Raw genomic sequence first — 17,057 nt, forward strand, 5'->3', positions numbered from 1 at the left:
CTGCCCACACAGGAGCTGCCCACACAGGAGCTGCCCACACAGGAACTGCCCACACAGGAACTCTTCACACAGGAGCTGCCCACACAGGAACTGCCCACACAGGAGCTGCCCACACAGGAGCTGCCCACACAGGAGCTGCTCACACAGGAACTGCCCACACAGGAACTGCCACACAGGAGCTTCTCACACAGGAACTGACCACACAGGAAATGCTCACACGAGAGGAGCCGCCCACACAGGGACTGTCCACACAGCAGCTGCCCACACAGGGACTGCCCACCATCACTTATTTTCACACTGTTCTGAATTATCTAAAGGAAAACTCCTTTGCCGAATTCGGCATGCTGGAAGCTGAGATTCTTCCTTCAGAGGATCCTTTATTAAGTTTTTAAAAACGATCCCAAGTGTGGTTATCAAAGGGTCAAAGTGCAGGATGTTCTCGTAACTTGCATCAAAGAAAAATTTAACTTGACTGAAGGTTTGCCTAAACATTTATTCACAAAAACATTTATTAAACACCTATTATGTGCCAAGCAAAACACTAGAAATTCCAAGATTAAGGTCCTTTAGGATTCTTAAGAAACGCAAAAAGGAGGAAGAAGTTTATACTGTCACTGATGACACAGAGTTTACGACCCACTATGACAAGTGCCACTGGGCTGAGATAGACGACTGCTGCTTTCGAAAGTAGTAAGGGATGGACTGCTGGCAGCACAGCAGACGGAGCTCTGCGACCCGCTCGCCAGTGAAACTGGTGCAAATGATTTTATAAATTAAACAAAAATTCTCCAAAGTCTCTGGAAATGGTTCTAATGGCATACAGCCAGTGAAGAAACATTTACTAAAGAAAATCTACAAAAACTCTGTAAGAACAGTGAGAGTCTGTGATGCATACACCCAGACCCACTCCCTCCCAGCTCAGTGTGACATGAACGCCATCACCGACTGCCACAGCCCAGAACACAGCGCTAGCAACGCAGCCACTAAACCCAAGCAAGACTTCCAAATGCTCTTCTCTTGGCCGGCAAGTTAGCAGACAGGCCTACAAGTCAGTCCTCCTTGCTATTTTTCTGAAAGCAAATGTCCCAAGTTTAATTATTTCTGAGCTAACTGGAAAATCATGTCAGTTTTGCTTAAATCACTGTGTTAGGTGCCGTCGAGTCGGTGCCTAAAGATCACCATCTCACATACGCTATATAAACAGATTGACTTGCATAAAGTAGCAGCCATACTACTGTTTATGTGAATAACATAAACAGCCAAGATTAAATAGAAGCTAAGATAAGATGCCATTTAAATCAATTAGACAGGCAAAGGTTACAAATCTGGAAACATAAAATGCTGGCAAAAATACCCAGAAACAGGCACCCCTCAGACGCAGTGTAAAGTGGCACAGCCTTCTTGACAGTGACTTGGTGGTGTCGGTGAAAAGTGAAGAGGCACCTACCCTCTCACCTAGTGATTCCACCCCAGAGAGTTAGCCTAGAGTCCTACATGGGAACAGAGCTGCAAAGCTGTTCTTGATAGCATTGTGGACTAACAGACAATCTGGAAACCACATACACATCCATCAATAAAAGACTCCTTAGATAAACTATGGTACAGGCAGCTGTCCCACTGAGTGAGACAGACCTTAAAGTGTAACAGGGAACAATGTCCAAGATACGTCCTTACGTACACAACAGCGTCTCTCACAACACACCATATATAGAATATGGCCAGTGTTGCCAAGATAAACTCCTAGAAAATATCTAAGTCAAGATACAAGAAGGTTACCGGTGGTTGTCTCCAGGGAAGGCAAACGAGGCCAAAGGAATTGGGGAGAACGTTTAACTCAGAAATGTCTCTGCACTGTCTGAATTTTCACCATACGCACGTGTCATCTTTACAATTCTTCAAATCTACTTATTTGGAGTGTGTATTCTATTTCAGTGCTACTTTGATGTTTAAGTTGCCAATCATGAGGTATATATGGGCTTCGAGATGATATGTGTCATAGTATTTTAGAAAGAACCAATCAGGCGTTTTCTCTGAGAAGCCACCATTTCCGTAAGTCATAATAAACAGTCACAGGAGACGAAGGAGTTGAACAGAACGTTTTCAGTGTGGAGTCCACCCGACACCACGCTCTGGGGTAGGTGTTCTGGGAGACAGAGTGGAAGATGACAGAATGCCCTCAGAAGAGACGGCAGAGGAGCTAAACATGGATTAGGGAGACCACCACTAAACCATTTCAAACAACATGGTAAAAATAGGACATTTTTTTTAAACCCTCATCACACAGACTCACCAAAAGGCAACTCGAATCTCGTGTCCAGCAGAATCTTATGAGGAGTTGGGTTTTTAGTTCCACAGACCTCGTCGTCTTTCATTAATGTTTGAGCTTCCAAAGTGGACCACTCCCCAGGCCCTTCCTAGAAAACAGAGACCTAAGGTCAAAGTGACATCTTTCATGGCTCCATTCTTGGCTTAAACTCAGGTGTCTTCCCTGAAGCTCCTTCTTTGGGAGCTTCTGAGGGTCATCCATGTCCTCACGAGGTGAACGCACTCCTGCAGCAAACACAGCCCTGTCACCACCTGCCTCATCCAGCCCCGCTTCTCCTCGCTGGTGGGGACAGCAGTGCTCAGTGGCCTCAGCTGTCCACAGGCCCACTGAGCCTGCGAAGGCCAGCGTACCAAACCCAAAAACTAAGCATCTCCACAGATCCATTTTAATGTGCACAATTCTTATCTATAGTGCCGTTTAATGGTATTCGTCACTTCTAACCAGTAAAGAGCTCTGAATGTTACTGGTTAAGGAAAATGAATTTGGACTTCATCCGACTGATGAATGGTCTTCAGGGTGATCCACACCGTCCCCACATCGTGTCCCAGATGAGTCCTTTGTTCCAGACCTCCACGCTCAGGCCCAGGTCCAGGTGACTGATCTCACTAAGGAGAGAAGACAACTTCAATCTTTTCTCCAATTATCGGGACATTGCTTATTGGTCCAGCTATGAGGATTTTCGGTTTATGTGGAGGTGTGGGCTACACCTGAGCCCATCCTCGCAGCCACTGGGCCAATCCATCTCATTAAGGGTCTGCCCCTTTCTTGCTGACCCTCCACTTTACCAAGCACAACACCCTTCTCCAGGGAATAGGCCCTTCTGACAACATGACCAAACTAGCTGAGACAAAGCCTGGCCATTCGCACTTCCAAGGAGCATTCCAGCTGCACTTCTTCCAGGACAGATTTGTTAGTTCTTTTAGCAGTTCATGGTACTTACAGAATCCTGATGCCACATTCTTCATATAGTCTAGATTCTCAGATTACTTGCTCAACACACAGATTGAACAAGTACGGGGAAAGGATACAACCCTGACACACTCCCTTCTTGATTTTAAACCATGCAGTGTCCCCGTGTTCTGTTCAAACAACAGCCTCCTGGTCAATGTACAGGTACCTCATGAGCACAATCAAGTGTTCTGTACTATCTACCTGAGAAGACTGAAGAGGGGCTCTCACACCTCTGAGGTCCATCAACGGGCACAGAGAAGACCTGACTTAAACACAAAGCCCTGACCTCTGGGCGAGGACAGGAATGGACCAGCTGCAGGCCTCTCACTAGAAAGAAGGTAGAAGCCTGAGATGTGGGGACAGACCATCTCAACTGGAGCTCGGTGGGCAGGACCAAGGCGGGAACAGTGCACTGACCTCATCCGACTGACGAATGGTCTTCAGGGCGATCCACACTGTCCCCACCATCGTGTCCCAGATGAGTCCTTTGTTCCAGACCTCCACGCTCAGACCCAGGTCCAGACGACTGATCTCACTAAGGAGAGAAGACAAGACTTTGAGGAAAAGCAGATGAGACAAGATGAAACAGCCACAGCTCCGCTTTGCTAAACCTTGAATACTTCCTCAGAAAGATCCTGTCATCAGGGAAAATCAAAACGCCCCAGATGGCTAAAACCATTCTTTAGGTTCCTGGAAACCTGCGTAAGAAAGCCACAGAAACTGCCCGTCAGTCCAGACCCTCCTCTCTGGAGCAACCGTCACAGTTAGACTGATGCAGCGTCAAGAAGAGTGAAGTCATGTGGTGACAGCATCACTGCCAGGCTCACCTGTTCACAGCCTCAACCCTTAATGAACAGTGTCACACGCTTATTGCTACTACTACTAATATCCCAACTTTTATCTCCAGAAGGTAGACAGGAAACATTAAGGAAAAGTAAGCTTTATTTATAAGATGTAGGAAAGGTAGTCCACGCCAAATGAAAGGGTCTTGGAGGACTGTAAGTTTAATGGGAACGGGCAGTCACAGGCAGGTGAGGAACACGAGTGTGTGCCAGGTCACACCACTAGTCATTGCCAATTAAACTAGGCACCATCACTTTAAACAAAACAATTATCACAGGGCAGTAATAAACATGGTTGTTGATGCTGTTAGGTGCCATCCAGTTGGCTCCAATTCAGTTACCCTACGTACAACACAACAAAACACCGCCCCGTCCCGCACCAGCTTCACAATCCTTGCTACACCTGAGCCCATCCTCGCAGCCACTGGGCCAATCCATCTCATTAAGGGTCTTCCCCTTTCTTGCTGACCCTCCACTTTACCAAGCACGACACCCTTCTCCAGGGAATAGGCCCTTCTGACAACATGACCAAACTAGCTGAGACAAAGCCTGGCCATTCGCACTTCCAAGGAGCATTCCAGCTGCACTTCTTCCAGGACAGATTTGTTAGTTCTTTTAGCAGTTCATGGTACTTACAGAATTTTTCACCAATACAACTCAAAAGCGTCAACTCTTCTTCAGTCTTCCTTATTCATCGTCCAGCTCTCACATGCATATGAGGTGACTGAAAATACCAGGGCTTGGGTTAGGTGAACCTTAGTCCCCAAAGTGACATCTTTGCTCTTCAACATTTTAAAGAGGTTTTTTACAGCAGATTTGCCCAGTACAACATGTCGTCTGATTTCCTGACTACTGCTTCCACTGGTGTGATTGTGGAAGCAAGCAATATGAAGTCTTTGACAACGTCAATCTTTTCTCCAATTATTGGGATGTTGCTTATTGGCCCAGCTATGAGGATTTTCGGTTTATGTGGAGGCGTAATCCCTACTGCAGACTGTGTTCTCTAATCTTCATCAGTAAGTGCTTCAAGTCATCTTCACTTTCAGCAAGCAAGGTTGTGTTGTCTGCATAGCACAGGCTGTTAATGAGTCTTCCTCCAATCCTGATGCCCTGTTCTTCATATAGGCCAGATTCTTGGATTATTTGCTCAGCGTACAGACTGAACAAGTATGGTGAAAGGATACTACCCTGACACACTCCTTTCCTGATTTTAAAACATGCAGTATCTCCTTCTTCTGTTCAAACAACACAGAATCTTTCCCTCCTGGTCTATGTACAGGTTCCTCATGAGCACAATTAAGAGTTCTGGAATTCCCATTCTTCTCAATGTTACCCATAATTTGTTATGATGCACACAGTTGAATTCTTTTGCATAGTCAATAAAACACAAGTAAACATCTCTCTTGGTATTCTTTACTTTCAGTCAAGATCCCTGTGACATCAGCAATGATCTCTCCCATTCCACATCCTCTTCTGAATCCAGCTTGCATTTCTGAAGTTCCCTGTCAATATACTGCTGCAATCGTTTTAGAATTATCTTCAGCAAGATTTTACTTACATGTGATATTAATGATATTGTTTGATAATTTCCACATTCTGTTGGAACACTGTTCTTTGGAATGGGTACATATATGGATCTCTTCCAATCAGTTGGCCAGGTAGCTATCTTCCAAACTTCTTGGCATAGACAAGTGAGTGCCTCCAGCGGGGCATCTGTTTGTTGAAACATCTCAATGGGTATTCCGTCAATTTCTGGAACCTTGTTTTTCACCAGTTCCTTCAGTACAGCTTTGACTTCTTTCCTCAACACCATTGGTTCTTGATCTTATGCCGCCTCCTCAAATGGATGAACATCGAACAATTCTTTTTGGTACAGTGACTTTGTACCCCTTCCATCTTCTTTTGATGTTTCCCACATCATTCAATATTTTACCCATAGAATTTTTTTTTAATTAAATATCTAGCAGTGTTCCCTCCCTCCCCTCCCACCCCATAGAATCTTTCAATATTGCAACACGAGGCTTAAATTTTTCTTCAGTTCTTTCAGCTTGAGAAATGCCAAGTATGTTCTTCCCTTTAGGTTTTCTAACTCCAGGTCTTTTGTACATTTCATTGTAATGACTGACTTTATCTTCTCGAGCTGCTCTTGCAAATCTTCTGTTCAGCTCTTTTATCTTGTCATATTCTACCTTTTGTTTTAGCTACTCTCCTTTCAAGAGCAAGTTTCAGAGGCTCTTCTGACATCCATTTTGGTCTTTTCTTCCTTTCCTATCTTTTTAATGACCTTTCGGTTTCTTCATGTATGATGTTCTTGACGTCATCCCACAACTTGTCTGGTTTCGGTCACTGATATTCAGTGCATCAAATCTAACTCTTTAGATGGTCTCTAAATTCAGGTGGGATATAATCAAGGTCATATTTTGGTTCTCATGGACTTGTTTTGTCTTCAGCTTCAACTTGAACTTGCATATGAACAGTTGGTGGATGTTCCACAGTCAGTTCCTGGCCTCGTTTTGGCTGAAAACATTGAGCTTCTCCATCGCCTCTTTCCGCAGATGTAGTCAATCTGATTCCTGTGTACTCCATCTGGTGAAGTCCACTGTTCATGTTGTATAGCCACCATTTATGTTGTTGTTGAAAAAAAGTATTTGCAATGAATAAGTCATTGGTCTTGCAAAATTCTATCATGCAATCTCCAGCATCATTTCTATCACCAAAGCCATATTTTCCAACTACCAGTGATTCTTCGTTTGCATTCCAATCACCAGTAATAATCAGTACATCTTATTGCATGTTTGGTCAATTTCAGACTGCAGAAGTTGGTAAAAATCTTCAATTTCCTCATCTTTGGCTTTGGTGGTTGATGCATAAATTTGAATAGTAGTAGTATTAACTGGTCTTCCTTGCAGACATATGGATATTATCCTATCACTGACAGCACTGTACTTCAGGATAGATATTGAAACGTTCTTTATGACGATGAATGGCATGCCATTCCTCTTCAATGTGTCATTCCTGGCATAGTAGATCATATGGTTGTCTGATTCAAAATGGCCAAAACCAGTCCATTTTAGCTCACTAATGCCTACAATATCAATATTTATGCGTTCCATTTCATTTTTTGACAACTTCCAATTTTCCTAGATTCATATTTCATACATTCCATGCTCTGATTATTAATGGATGTTTCTAGCTGTTTCTTCCCATTTTCAGTTGTGCCCCATCAGCAAATGGAGGTCCCAAAAGCTTTACTCCATCCATATCATTAAGGTCGACTCTACCTTGGGGAAGCAGCTCTTTTCCAATTGTATTTTGAGTACCTTCCAAGCTGAGAGGCTTATCTTCTGGCATTATATCAAACAATGTTTCAGGGCTATTCATAAACTTTTCCAGTAATAGATCAGTGCTTTACTGCCACTCATAAGGTTTTCACTGGCCAATTCTTTGAGAAGTGGATGTCCCCTTCGTTCTTCCAAGTCTGTGGCAGTCTGAAAGCTCCACTGATATTTGAAACACCAGTGACCCTGCTGGTATCGGAAACACCAGTGGTATAGCCTTGCAGCAACGTGAAAGCCACTCCAGTACAACAAACTAACCAATGGGTGGTGAGAGTATCATCCATTAAATCTGGAAAAGACAAGTTCCCAGAGCAACTCCTAAGTAGCATCTTAAGATGATAAACAAACTAGCTACAGTCCTTAACAGCTGGACTTGGCCAGATAAAGAAGACAGTCTTCTCTTCAGGAAGCTGTCCAGGGAGCAAGGCCCAGACTACGGATGTCTTCTCTAAGAAGCACCTCTTCTCATCCATTTTGCTCAGGAGGCCCAGCCAAGAGATGACTTGAGAGCTCTGTTTCACCTCATCCCAAGGGTTTGGGGAAGTTCTTTCTCTATTAACTAACTTAATTAAAATTTTATGAGCACAAGTATATAAAGATTCTGGGCTAGGCACATGTATACCAACAAGTGAAGATGCCCTCTTTGTCCTAAGGAGTGAACAATAAGATACAAAATTATTAAAGATATACAATATAGAAATACCAAAGTGAATATTAAACCAAGAAAAAAAAACCAGTTACCGTGGAGTTGGTGCCGACTCACAACACATCAGGGGAAGGAAAACGGGGAAAGGGACACAGGCCAGAGATGCAGCTGGTGGTAACGAAAGGGCAAGGCAGGAAGAATAAGAAACAGAAGAGAGAGGTGGAGGACAGCTGACTAGAGAGTGCCCGGTAAGTCACGTGTGAACAGAGAAAGGGCTAGACTCACGCAGAATTCCAGTGAGAGACCAGGAAGAAAACTGGCAAACGTCACAGCACAGTGGAGAGGGCCCAGGAAAAGGAAACACAGCAGAATAGAGCGAGCTGTGCTCCAGAGAGGGCTGCAGCAGGTCACTCTGCTTCACGTGCGGGGACGCTGCAGCAGCGGGTGACAGCCAGCTGAGGCCGCAGGAAAGAAGGGTCGCCAGGGCCACATGACACAGTGGTACCTGAAGAGCCTTGTAACAATCGCTCACTGCTGACTGTGTGTAAAGAACAGGACACGTGGGCTCACTTCTTGTCACTATAACTGAGAGAAGGACGATAACGTTTATCACGACGACACCCCGAGAGACGCACAGTGAGATGGGACACGGTTGGCCTCCTTCTTCTAGAAACCCAGCTCCCTTGGTTTCCACGGAATGACTATCTCCAACAAGGGTCACTGAAAAAGGGGAAGGCCCTCCACGAGATGGATCCACGCAGTGGCTGCAACAACGGGCTCAAGCACAGCAAGGCCTGTGAGGCCGGCGCACAGCCGGGCGGCGTTTCATTGCGCTGTACGTGCTGTACGTGAGGCGGCCGTGAGGCGGAGCCAACCCGACGGCACCTCCCACCACCGCTGCCATCTCCTGGTCTCCCACCTCGACTCATTCTTCTTAGTCCTTCTTGTCCTTAAAGTTGTAGCTCTCCGGGCTCCAGGCCAGGTCCTTTCCTCAATCCCAAGTTCTCCTCTCACACCTTCTCACTTACACCTATGGCTTCAACCGACCAAAATATTTCTCCATCGCAGACTTCAACCCTGAGTGCCGGTTCATGTTCCTATTTCCTGTATGTCTCCTCCAACCTGTCCCATAAGAACCTCAAATACAACCTTGCCCTTACCTGGTCCAATCCTCACCCCATCCTAGGCAGCATCACACCCACTCGATCACCCAACACAAATACCCGGCTCTAGTTCCTTAACCTCAGCCATCCTTTCCCTGCCCCTCCTGCCACTACCCAGCGCCACACCCTCATAAACCTACCCTGTGACTATTCAACAAAGCTTCCTAAATAATCCGCCAAGAAGCAATATGTTCCAAGTCCAGAGGATTGAAATGTTTGCCCATGAAAATAATAATCGTGCCCACATCTCTGAGCTACACTGTAAAACCTGGAGAGCAACTTCATATACATTTCCTCACTTTCCCCCTTGCCCCTCTCCTCTAAAAAAAAAACAAGCATAACCTTTTAAGTATAGTAAATGGGTACAGATGAGGACACAGGTAGTCAGAGAAACAAAGTGGCTCTCCCAGTCCGTCAAAATGAGATTCTACACTAATTTCCTCTTTTCTAGAACAGAAGAAATTCCTGAAATAAAAAAAAGAAAGAAAGGAAATATAAACCCTTCAAGCCAGAGCCTACAATTTTGTGCCACATGTAGGAAATCCTAGTATATTGATTCCTTCTTATTAACTGAACGAATATAGAACATTTTGCTCCATAAATCAAAAGCATTATCAGCACATATTTCTCTTCTAAAGGAGACGCCTTACACACTCTCTCTCACACACGACCACACTCCCTCAAAGAATAGAACATTTTGCTCCATAAATCAAAAGCATTATCAGCACATATTTCTCTTCTAAAGGAGACGCCTTACACACTCTCTCTCACACACGACCACACTCCCTCAAAGAACCTTCCGAGAATTAAAGGAAAATGAAGTTCTGTTCACTATCAGGCTAAGTATGTAGGGTCCTACTTCTGACCACTGGGAAAATGTACCCACACAAATTAACTGGGAGTTTACTCACATTCATGACTCAACTCTAAGAACAGACTACAAATCCCCAAGAGAAAAAAACTGCAAATGTGTTTCACCTAACGCACACTTCACTTGTTCCTGTAACCTCTGTGGTTTTCAAAAAGAATATTCACCAATGTCTAAATATCCTCTGCATCTCAGACATACATAAAACCACGCTGAGTGCTGGAGCCCCAGGGTCGCCACGGCGAGGTCACGGAACGGGCAGGCGTGCTGCTGCCGGCGCACATACTCACAACATGAACTCCTGCTCCCAGGAGGGCCGGTCACCTCGGACCGCGGCGGTCGTGCTCTTCACATTCTGCACCTTCAGGGTCACGTACGTGTTAAACTTCTCTTTCAAAAAATGCAAAACAAAGACGCGATATTTAGTTCTTAGGCTGTTACCCAACTCACCAAAGCCCTTGAATTTAAGTAATATCCCAAAGAAAGTTGTACAGGTAGAAGAGAAAAAGCGAAATTTTCTGTTGTACGATAGGGTACCATTCTGGGCATAGGAGAGTATGCAACATGCACTGTCCTCAGAGACATTCAAGGTTTTTCCAATTATTTTAATATATTTCACATTGGACCCAACAGACACACATACATGCACACACAGGAACCCAAAGAAAAGCTTCATGGAGTGACACAGCACATGAGACACTGACATGTCCTGTTCTAACCCATTTCATCTTTAAAATGCTAGGATCTTAGGTGGCGGAAGTGGTTTGGGATCAGCTACTAACCGAGGGGCTGAAGGCTCAAATCTACCGAGCAGCAGCTGCTCTGCACAGGTAAAGTCGGCCGACTGCTCCACAAAGATGACAGGAAGAAACCTGTCATCAGTTCTATTTGGTGACACACAGGGACCCAGGAGTCAGGGCCAAATGGCAGCCACAACAGCATTAAGATGGTAAGTGTAACCCAACACATTGATTTTATAAGGTGCTCCGGGGGTGTAGTGGTTAAGGCGTTTGGCTGGTAACCCAAAGGTCGGTTGTTCAAAGCCAGCCACTGCTCTGAAGAAGACCGATAAGGCAGTCTGCTTCCGTAAAGATTTACAGCCCTGGAAACCCAACAGGGGTCACTATGAGTTGGAATCTACTCGATAGCAGCAAGTTTGAGCTTTAGAAATTGACTTTATAGCTCACTGTAGTTTAGAAAAAACTAACCTAACTGATCTAGTGGGAACCAATACAGACACCCACATATAAGAAAAGACTTCCATGATGTGTTGTTGGTGGGGAAGGGAGAACAGGCTGTACAGAAGTGTGGATAACCCAAACGCAAGCCTGGCCCAAGTTCTAACAAAATTCTCCAATCTCCAACTTTGCACAGAAAGGAAAGAGGCCTCCGACAGCTAAAGCATTACTGAAGAACGAGGTTGGAGCCTGATACTTCCCGCCCTCAGACCCTACTGCACAGTCACAATACAAAACAGCCTGGTGCTGGTACAGTGACAGACACGGAGACCCACGGAACAGAATGGGGAACCCGGAAGTAAATCCATCCAGTTACAGACAGCTGAACTTCCACAGAGGATCAAAGTCCATTAGACGGGGAAGAGAGAGTCTCTTTAACAAACGGTTGCTGGCAAAACTGGTTATGCATTTGCAGAAAAATGAAATAGGACCCATGCCCCATGTAAAAATTAACTCAAAATGGATCAAAGACCTAAATCATAAATGTAAAACTATAAAGTTCACAGAAGTAAAAACAGAGACACAGTTAGGGTCCTAATGTATGGCACCAACAGGATTATCAAACACAGGTAAACACAGGTAAAGATGTACAAACAGCAGAAGATAAACTAGGCACCCAGGACCTCAAAACAGTTAATACTATGCTCATCAAAAGACTTCACCAAAAGAGTAAATAGAGAAACCAAAGACTAGGGAAAAAAATTGGTAATGACATATCTAAAATGTATAGAAAACTCCAAGACCTCAACAACAAAAAGGCAAACAATCCGATTCAAAAAATGGGCAAAGAACAGGAACAAACATTTCACCAAAGAAGACATTTAGGCGGCTAACAAACACATGAAACAGTGCTCACAATCATTAGCCATCAAAGATACAAAGCAAAACCATAAAGAGATACAATCTCACTCCAGCAATAATGACACTGATTAAAAAAACAAATGCTGACAAGGTTGTGGGGAGATTGGAACCCTTCTACACCACTGGTGGGACTATAAAACGGTCCAACCACGATGGCAGATGGTGTGGCACTTCCTGAAGAAGCTGGAAACAGAAACACCCCCTGATCCCTCAATCCCACTCCTGGGTGTCTATCCCAGAGATACAAGAGCTGGGGCACAAACAGATACCGTGCACTCCCATGTTCACCGCAGCACTAGTCACAACAGCAAAAAGACAGACACAATTTAAGTGTGCATTAACTAATGACCGGATCAACAAACTATGGTCCATATACCCAGTGGACTACTACACAACATTAAAGAACACTGATGAATCCACGAAGCACCTCACAGCATGGATGACCCTAGAGGGTATTCTGCTGAGTGAAATCAGTCAACCACAAAAGGACAAACACTGTATGAGACCACTACTACAAAAAGTCAAGCACAGGTTTACATGTATAACAGGGATGACCTTGGCGGACATGCTTACAAACACAAAGAGACATTCTTTGTTAGTCACCAGGGATGGGAGGGGAAGGGAAGGAGACTCACTAACTAGTGACAGACACGTGTTACTCCTGGTCAAGGGAAAGGCAAGATGGAGGACACCAGCACCAGAGGACCACGGCAAAGGAAGGCTCTGAGATGTACAGGATGCAGCTGGAACAAAGGTCAATGACGCTGAAGAAGGGTGCAACATGCACACTCCTGCAACAGCAGCAGAGATTTGGGCTAGGATACATCAGCAGATATGGATGCTACATAGGTCTGAGCGGCTGTATGGGACCATGGGTGTATATATGTACAGTTGTGGATTTCTCTACACACATTTATATGTGCTGCATGTATACTCACATATACAATAGGGCACATGGGGGCACAGCTGTGGAAGCTTCTTTAGACATAACCAAACATCTCGCAGGACTGTGCTACTGGGCTTAAAGGTGAAAGACCATAGTCTCAGAGGACATCGGGATCAACGGCCTAACACAGGACATAAAAACCATGCTCTACATTCTAGTAGAGTGAACTGCGGGGTCTGAAAATCTTGACAATGGGCATTGAAAACACAACTATTGGTCCCTTTCCACCCAGAGCAACGGAGAGTGAAGAAAACCAAAGACTCAGGGAAGCAATGAGTCTGAAGGCTTAAGGGGCCACGTGAACCACAGCCTCCTCCGGCCTGAGACCAGAAGACCCAGCTGGTGCCCGGCCACCGACCATCCTGACCAGGGACACGACGCAGGGTCCCAGTTAGGATGGGGGAAAATGCAGCACAAAATCCAAAATTTATAAAACTTGGAAAAAAAAAAAAAAGACTAGACTTTCTGGTCTGACAGAGACTAGAGGAACCCTGAGAGCCTGCCTTCAATCACTCTTCCAACATGGAGCTGAGCCTCTCCTGGAGGCCGTCTCTCAACCAGGTAAACAGTAACACCCGTGAGGAATGTGCTCCTAAAACAATAAACTACACACGGATGAAAAAGCAACATTTGCTCAGAAACAAAGATGGAGGGAGAGGGAAACCTGACGAATGGAAATGGGGGACCCGGGAGAAAACAGGGAGAAGGCTGGCATACTGCAGGGACCGCAGCCAATGTCACGGAACAATCTGTGTACGGATCACTGAACGGAAAACTAATTTGCTACGTAAACTTGCACCTAAAGCACAAGAAAATGTTCAAAAAAAGAACCAATGGAAAGCCTAATCCATTTGTGCATGCATCTACATAGAAAGTCTGAAAAGACATAGAAAAAGCTCTAAACAATTACTCATGAGAAGGGGAACTGGGTTGGCTAAGAGCTAAGAAGATTTTTAACTTTTCTACTCTACAAATGCCAACAATTCTTTTATGTTTTACAATAGCAATGATTTTCTTCACAATAACATTTAATAATTAAATTAATTTACTTAATTAATTTTATGAATTATATATTCAGTTAATGAAATCAATAAATTTTTAAAAGACTGCTTTTAAATCACAGCAAATTAGGGAGAAAGGACATAATAATGAAAGTGTGGTCTTACCTGGTGAACCCTGGAATTTGGCTCTTTTAACTGCAAGAGAAAAAAAAAAAGACCATTATGAAAATTATTTGCAAATTCATGACCTAACCAACATTTTTTCAGCACTTACTATATGCCAAGGCATGGTTTAGGATTAGGTTTTTAAGTCTAGATCTTCAGAGGGGAAAAGAAGCTAGGACTCTTCATTAAAACTCGAAAGACAGAAACTGGAAGGTCTCCTGAAGGTCACGCAATCTAACCTCACACTCAGCACAGGAATCGCTCTCCCAGCCTCTCCTGGAAAAGAGATTGAAAACCCAATCTCACTGTCGTAGAGTCGATCCCGACTCACAGTAACCCCTCCTTGGGTATCTCTGCGGAAGTAGATTGCCCAGTCTTCCTTCCGAAGAGTGGTTGGTGGGTTTGAACCGCCAGCCTTCTGGTTAGCAGTCAGATGCCTTAGGCACTATGCCACCAGAGCTCCCAAATCCAAGACACAGATCTAGAAAACAGCTAAATTCCAGAAAGTACCAAGTAGCTCCTTCCAAGAAGAGTAAGGCCAAGCTCCACACAGGGAAGAAGAAGGTAAAAGGAAACCCCAAGACACAAAGTCCAGCCAGGACACTTAGGGGTAGCCATACACCATTCCCCACACCCTGCATAATGCCTCGTCCCACCTTTGCAAACACACACGCGTGCTCAGCGGGTCATTCGGCACTTTCTGCCCTCTCCGTTGTCAGGCAGCATTTGTCGCTAAAATTAATTTCTTACTGAATCAAAGTATTGTCTCCCACTGGTGTGGCCCTTATAGTATCGTGTCAGTACAAATCTTTTCCCCAATTATTTTACACATAAATGTGGAGAGAGTACACCTGACTCTGCACGGCCTAAGACTACCTTTAAAAGATTATTAAGATTTGCAGTCACTAATCAGTAAACATAATGTTGCCATTATGCTAGTCAAAAACAGGATTATAACAATGGTTCCTTCCTAAAATAAGCAAGTAACTCACAACCTACTAAGGCAATGAATCTCAAACTTGATCACACATCAGCACCATTGGGAGGGTCTGCTAGAACACAGATTGCTGGGTCAACCTCCAGGTCATAAATTCAATAGAGTGAGGTAGGCATGATGGTCTGTGCTTCTGAACAGTTCTCTGGTGATATCACTAGCCTTTAACGGGTGGAGGCCTGGGACAGTGCTAATTATGCTTCCGTACACAGGATAGCTCCCCACGGACAGCTCCCCACAGCGAAGGATTATCGTCCCAAAATGTCAACAGGGCCAAGGCTATGAAACCCTGGTATAGACCGTGGACCCAAAAGAGATCTAGGGATGAAGTAAAGAATAAAGGATGAAGCAGTCAGGACCAGGCTTCGTATAGAAGTATCTTCTGAGATGAGTGTTCAAGAACTCTCGGAATTTGGGTGAGTAGGAAGGCAGCGGGAAGGTCCGTGGCGAGTAAGTAAGGCAGGGAGGATAGCTTAGCAAGCATGTGCCCAGGGGCTGCAAGGAGACAGGCCTGCTGGGAAGGAGGTGGAATCTGGTGGACAACTCTTGAAGGACTTGAACATCAAGCCAAGAAACATTCTGGGTACCAGATTTCAAGAAGATCATCCACAAACTAGAACCAAAGAAGCAAAACACCCGTAACCGTTGAGGGACTTGAAATACGAGCTAAGACGGAGGAGATGGAGCTGAGGTGGACATCTCCCTTGTTGTAAAGAAGGCTGCCATCCCTGGAAATCAGCGGGAAGCAGGCCTTCGAGCCAGCACAGTGCACAGTGAGCACATTCCCTTCAGCTGCCATATGACCACAGACATGATTATTACATGAGAAAAACACAGGCTAAGAAAAACAAACAAAACCAACACTGAAGAAAAGACAAAATAAATGCCATACAGCAATGCAATGTGAATTTAAAGTAAGTACATTTGAAATTCCCAATAAAATAAAAACATCCATAAAAAAATGAAAATAGGATTCTCATTTGGATTCCAGGGACCGAAGAACAGGCTCTGTTTGCCCAGGGCAGCAAGGACATACAAGTGGCTGCCAACAGGAAAGGAGACAGGCGGTGAGTGTATAAGCGCTGTCAACTAGTGGACAGAGGAGCACAGCACAGTACCCTGCCTATACAGATAACATACAAACAAAACAAAGAATACGAAAATTGTGGGCAAGTCATTCCAACATATAATCAATCACCAATTAAATACAAACACAAAAACATCACAATGCCTCAGAGACAACAGAGCATCACAGTCCACACAAAGAAGCAAGATAAAGCAGGAGAAACAAGGAACCAGGATACAGACCCAAAACACAATCCCAAGAAGACCCAGCATTGGAACTCCCTTATAAGGAATTCAAAAGAATTATATTTAGGTATCTTCAAAGGATTGAGAGACAGACCAAAGAAAACACATACAAAACCCTAGAGGAATTCTGGAAAGAAAATAAAAGAACAAAATGACAAAATAAATGAAAAATTAGAAATGATTCTAAATCTACAGATAAAAATTGAGATGATTAATACTAAATTGTCAGAAATAGATAACACATTGAAAGGGCAAAGGAACAGAATTGATGCAATGGAAGACAGAATTAATGAGATTGAAGACAAATACCCAAATATTTCTTTGGAAAGGGATCAATCAGAAAAAAAATCAAAACAAAATGAAGAGAGTCTAATGCTCATGTGGGATACCATCAAAAGGAATAACCT

General features: G+C 44.2%; 1 protein-coding gene across 1 annotated transcript in view; it reads right to left on the bottom strand.

Moving 5' to 3' along the window:
* The window catches only part of UNC13B (unc-13 homolog B), a 184,792-nt gene extending 168,654 nt beyond the window's left edge, over nt 1–16,138 (bottom strand). The window contains exons 1-5 of the mRNA XM_007947023.1: nt 16,003–16,138; nt 14,346–14,375; nt 10,425–10,524; nt 3,695–3,812; nt 2,291–2,414 (exon numbers count right to left, since the gene is read on the bottom strand). Of these exons, the coding sequence (XP_007945214.1) occupies nt 2,291–2,414; nt 3,695–3,812; nt 10,425–10,524; nt 14,346–14,375; nt 16,003–16,138 (508 nt within the window). The remainder of the gene's footprint in view (nt 1–2,290; nt 2,415–3,694; nt 3,813–10,424; nt 10,525–14,345; nt 14,376–16,002) is intronic.
* Between the last annotated feature and the right edge of the window lie 919 nt (nt 16,139–17,057).

Source organism: Orycteropus afer, unplaced genomic scaffold (genome assembly GCF_000298275.1).
Source record: "Orycteropus afer afer isolate SDZICR_OR568_19922 unplaced genomic scaffold, OryAfe1.0 scaffold00174, whole genome shotgun sequence".
Taxonomy (NCBI): Eukaryota; Metazoa; Chordata; class Mammalia; order Tubulidentata; family Orycteropodidae; genus Orycteropus; species Orycteropus afer.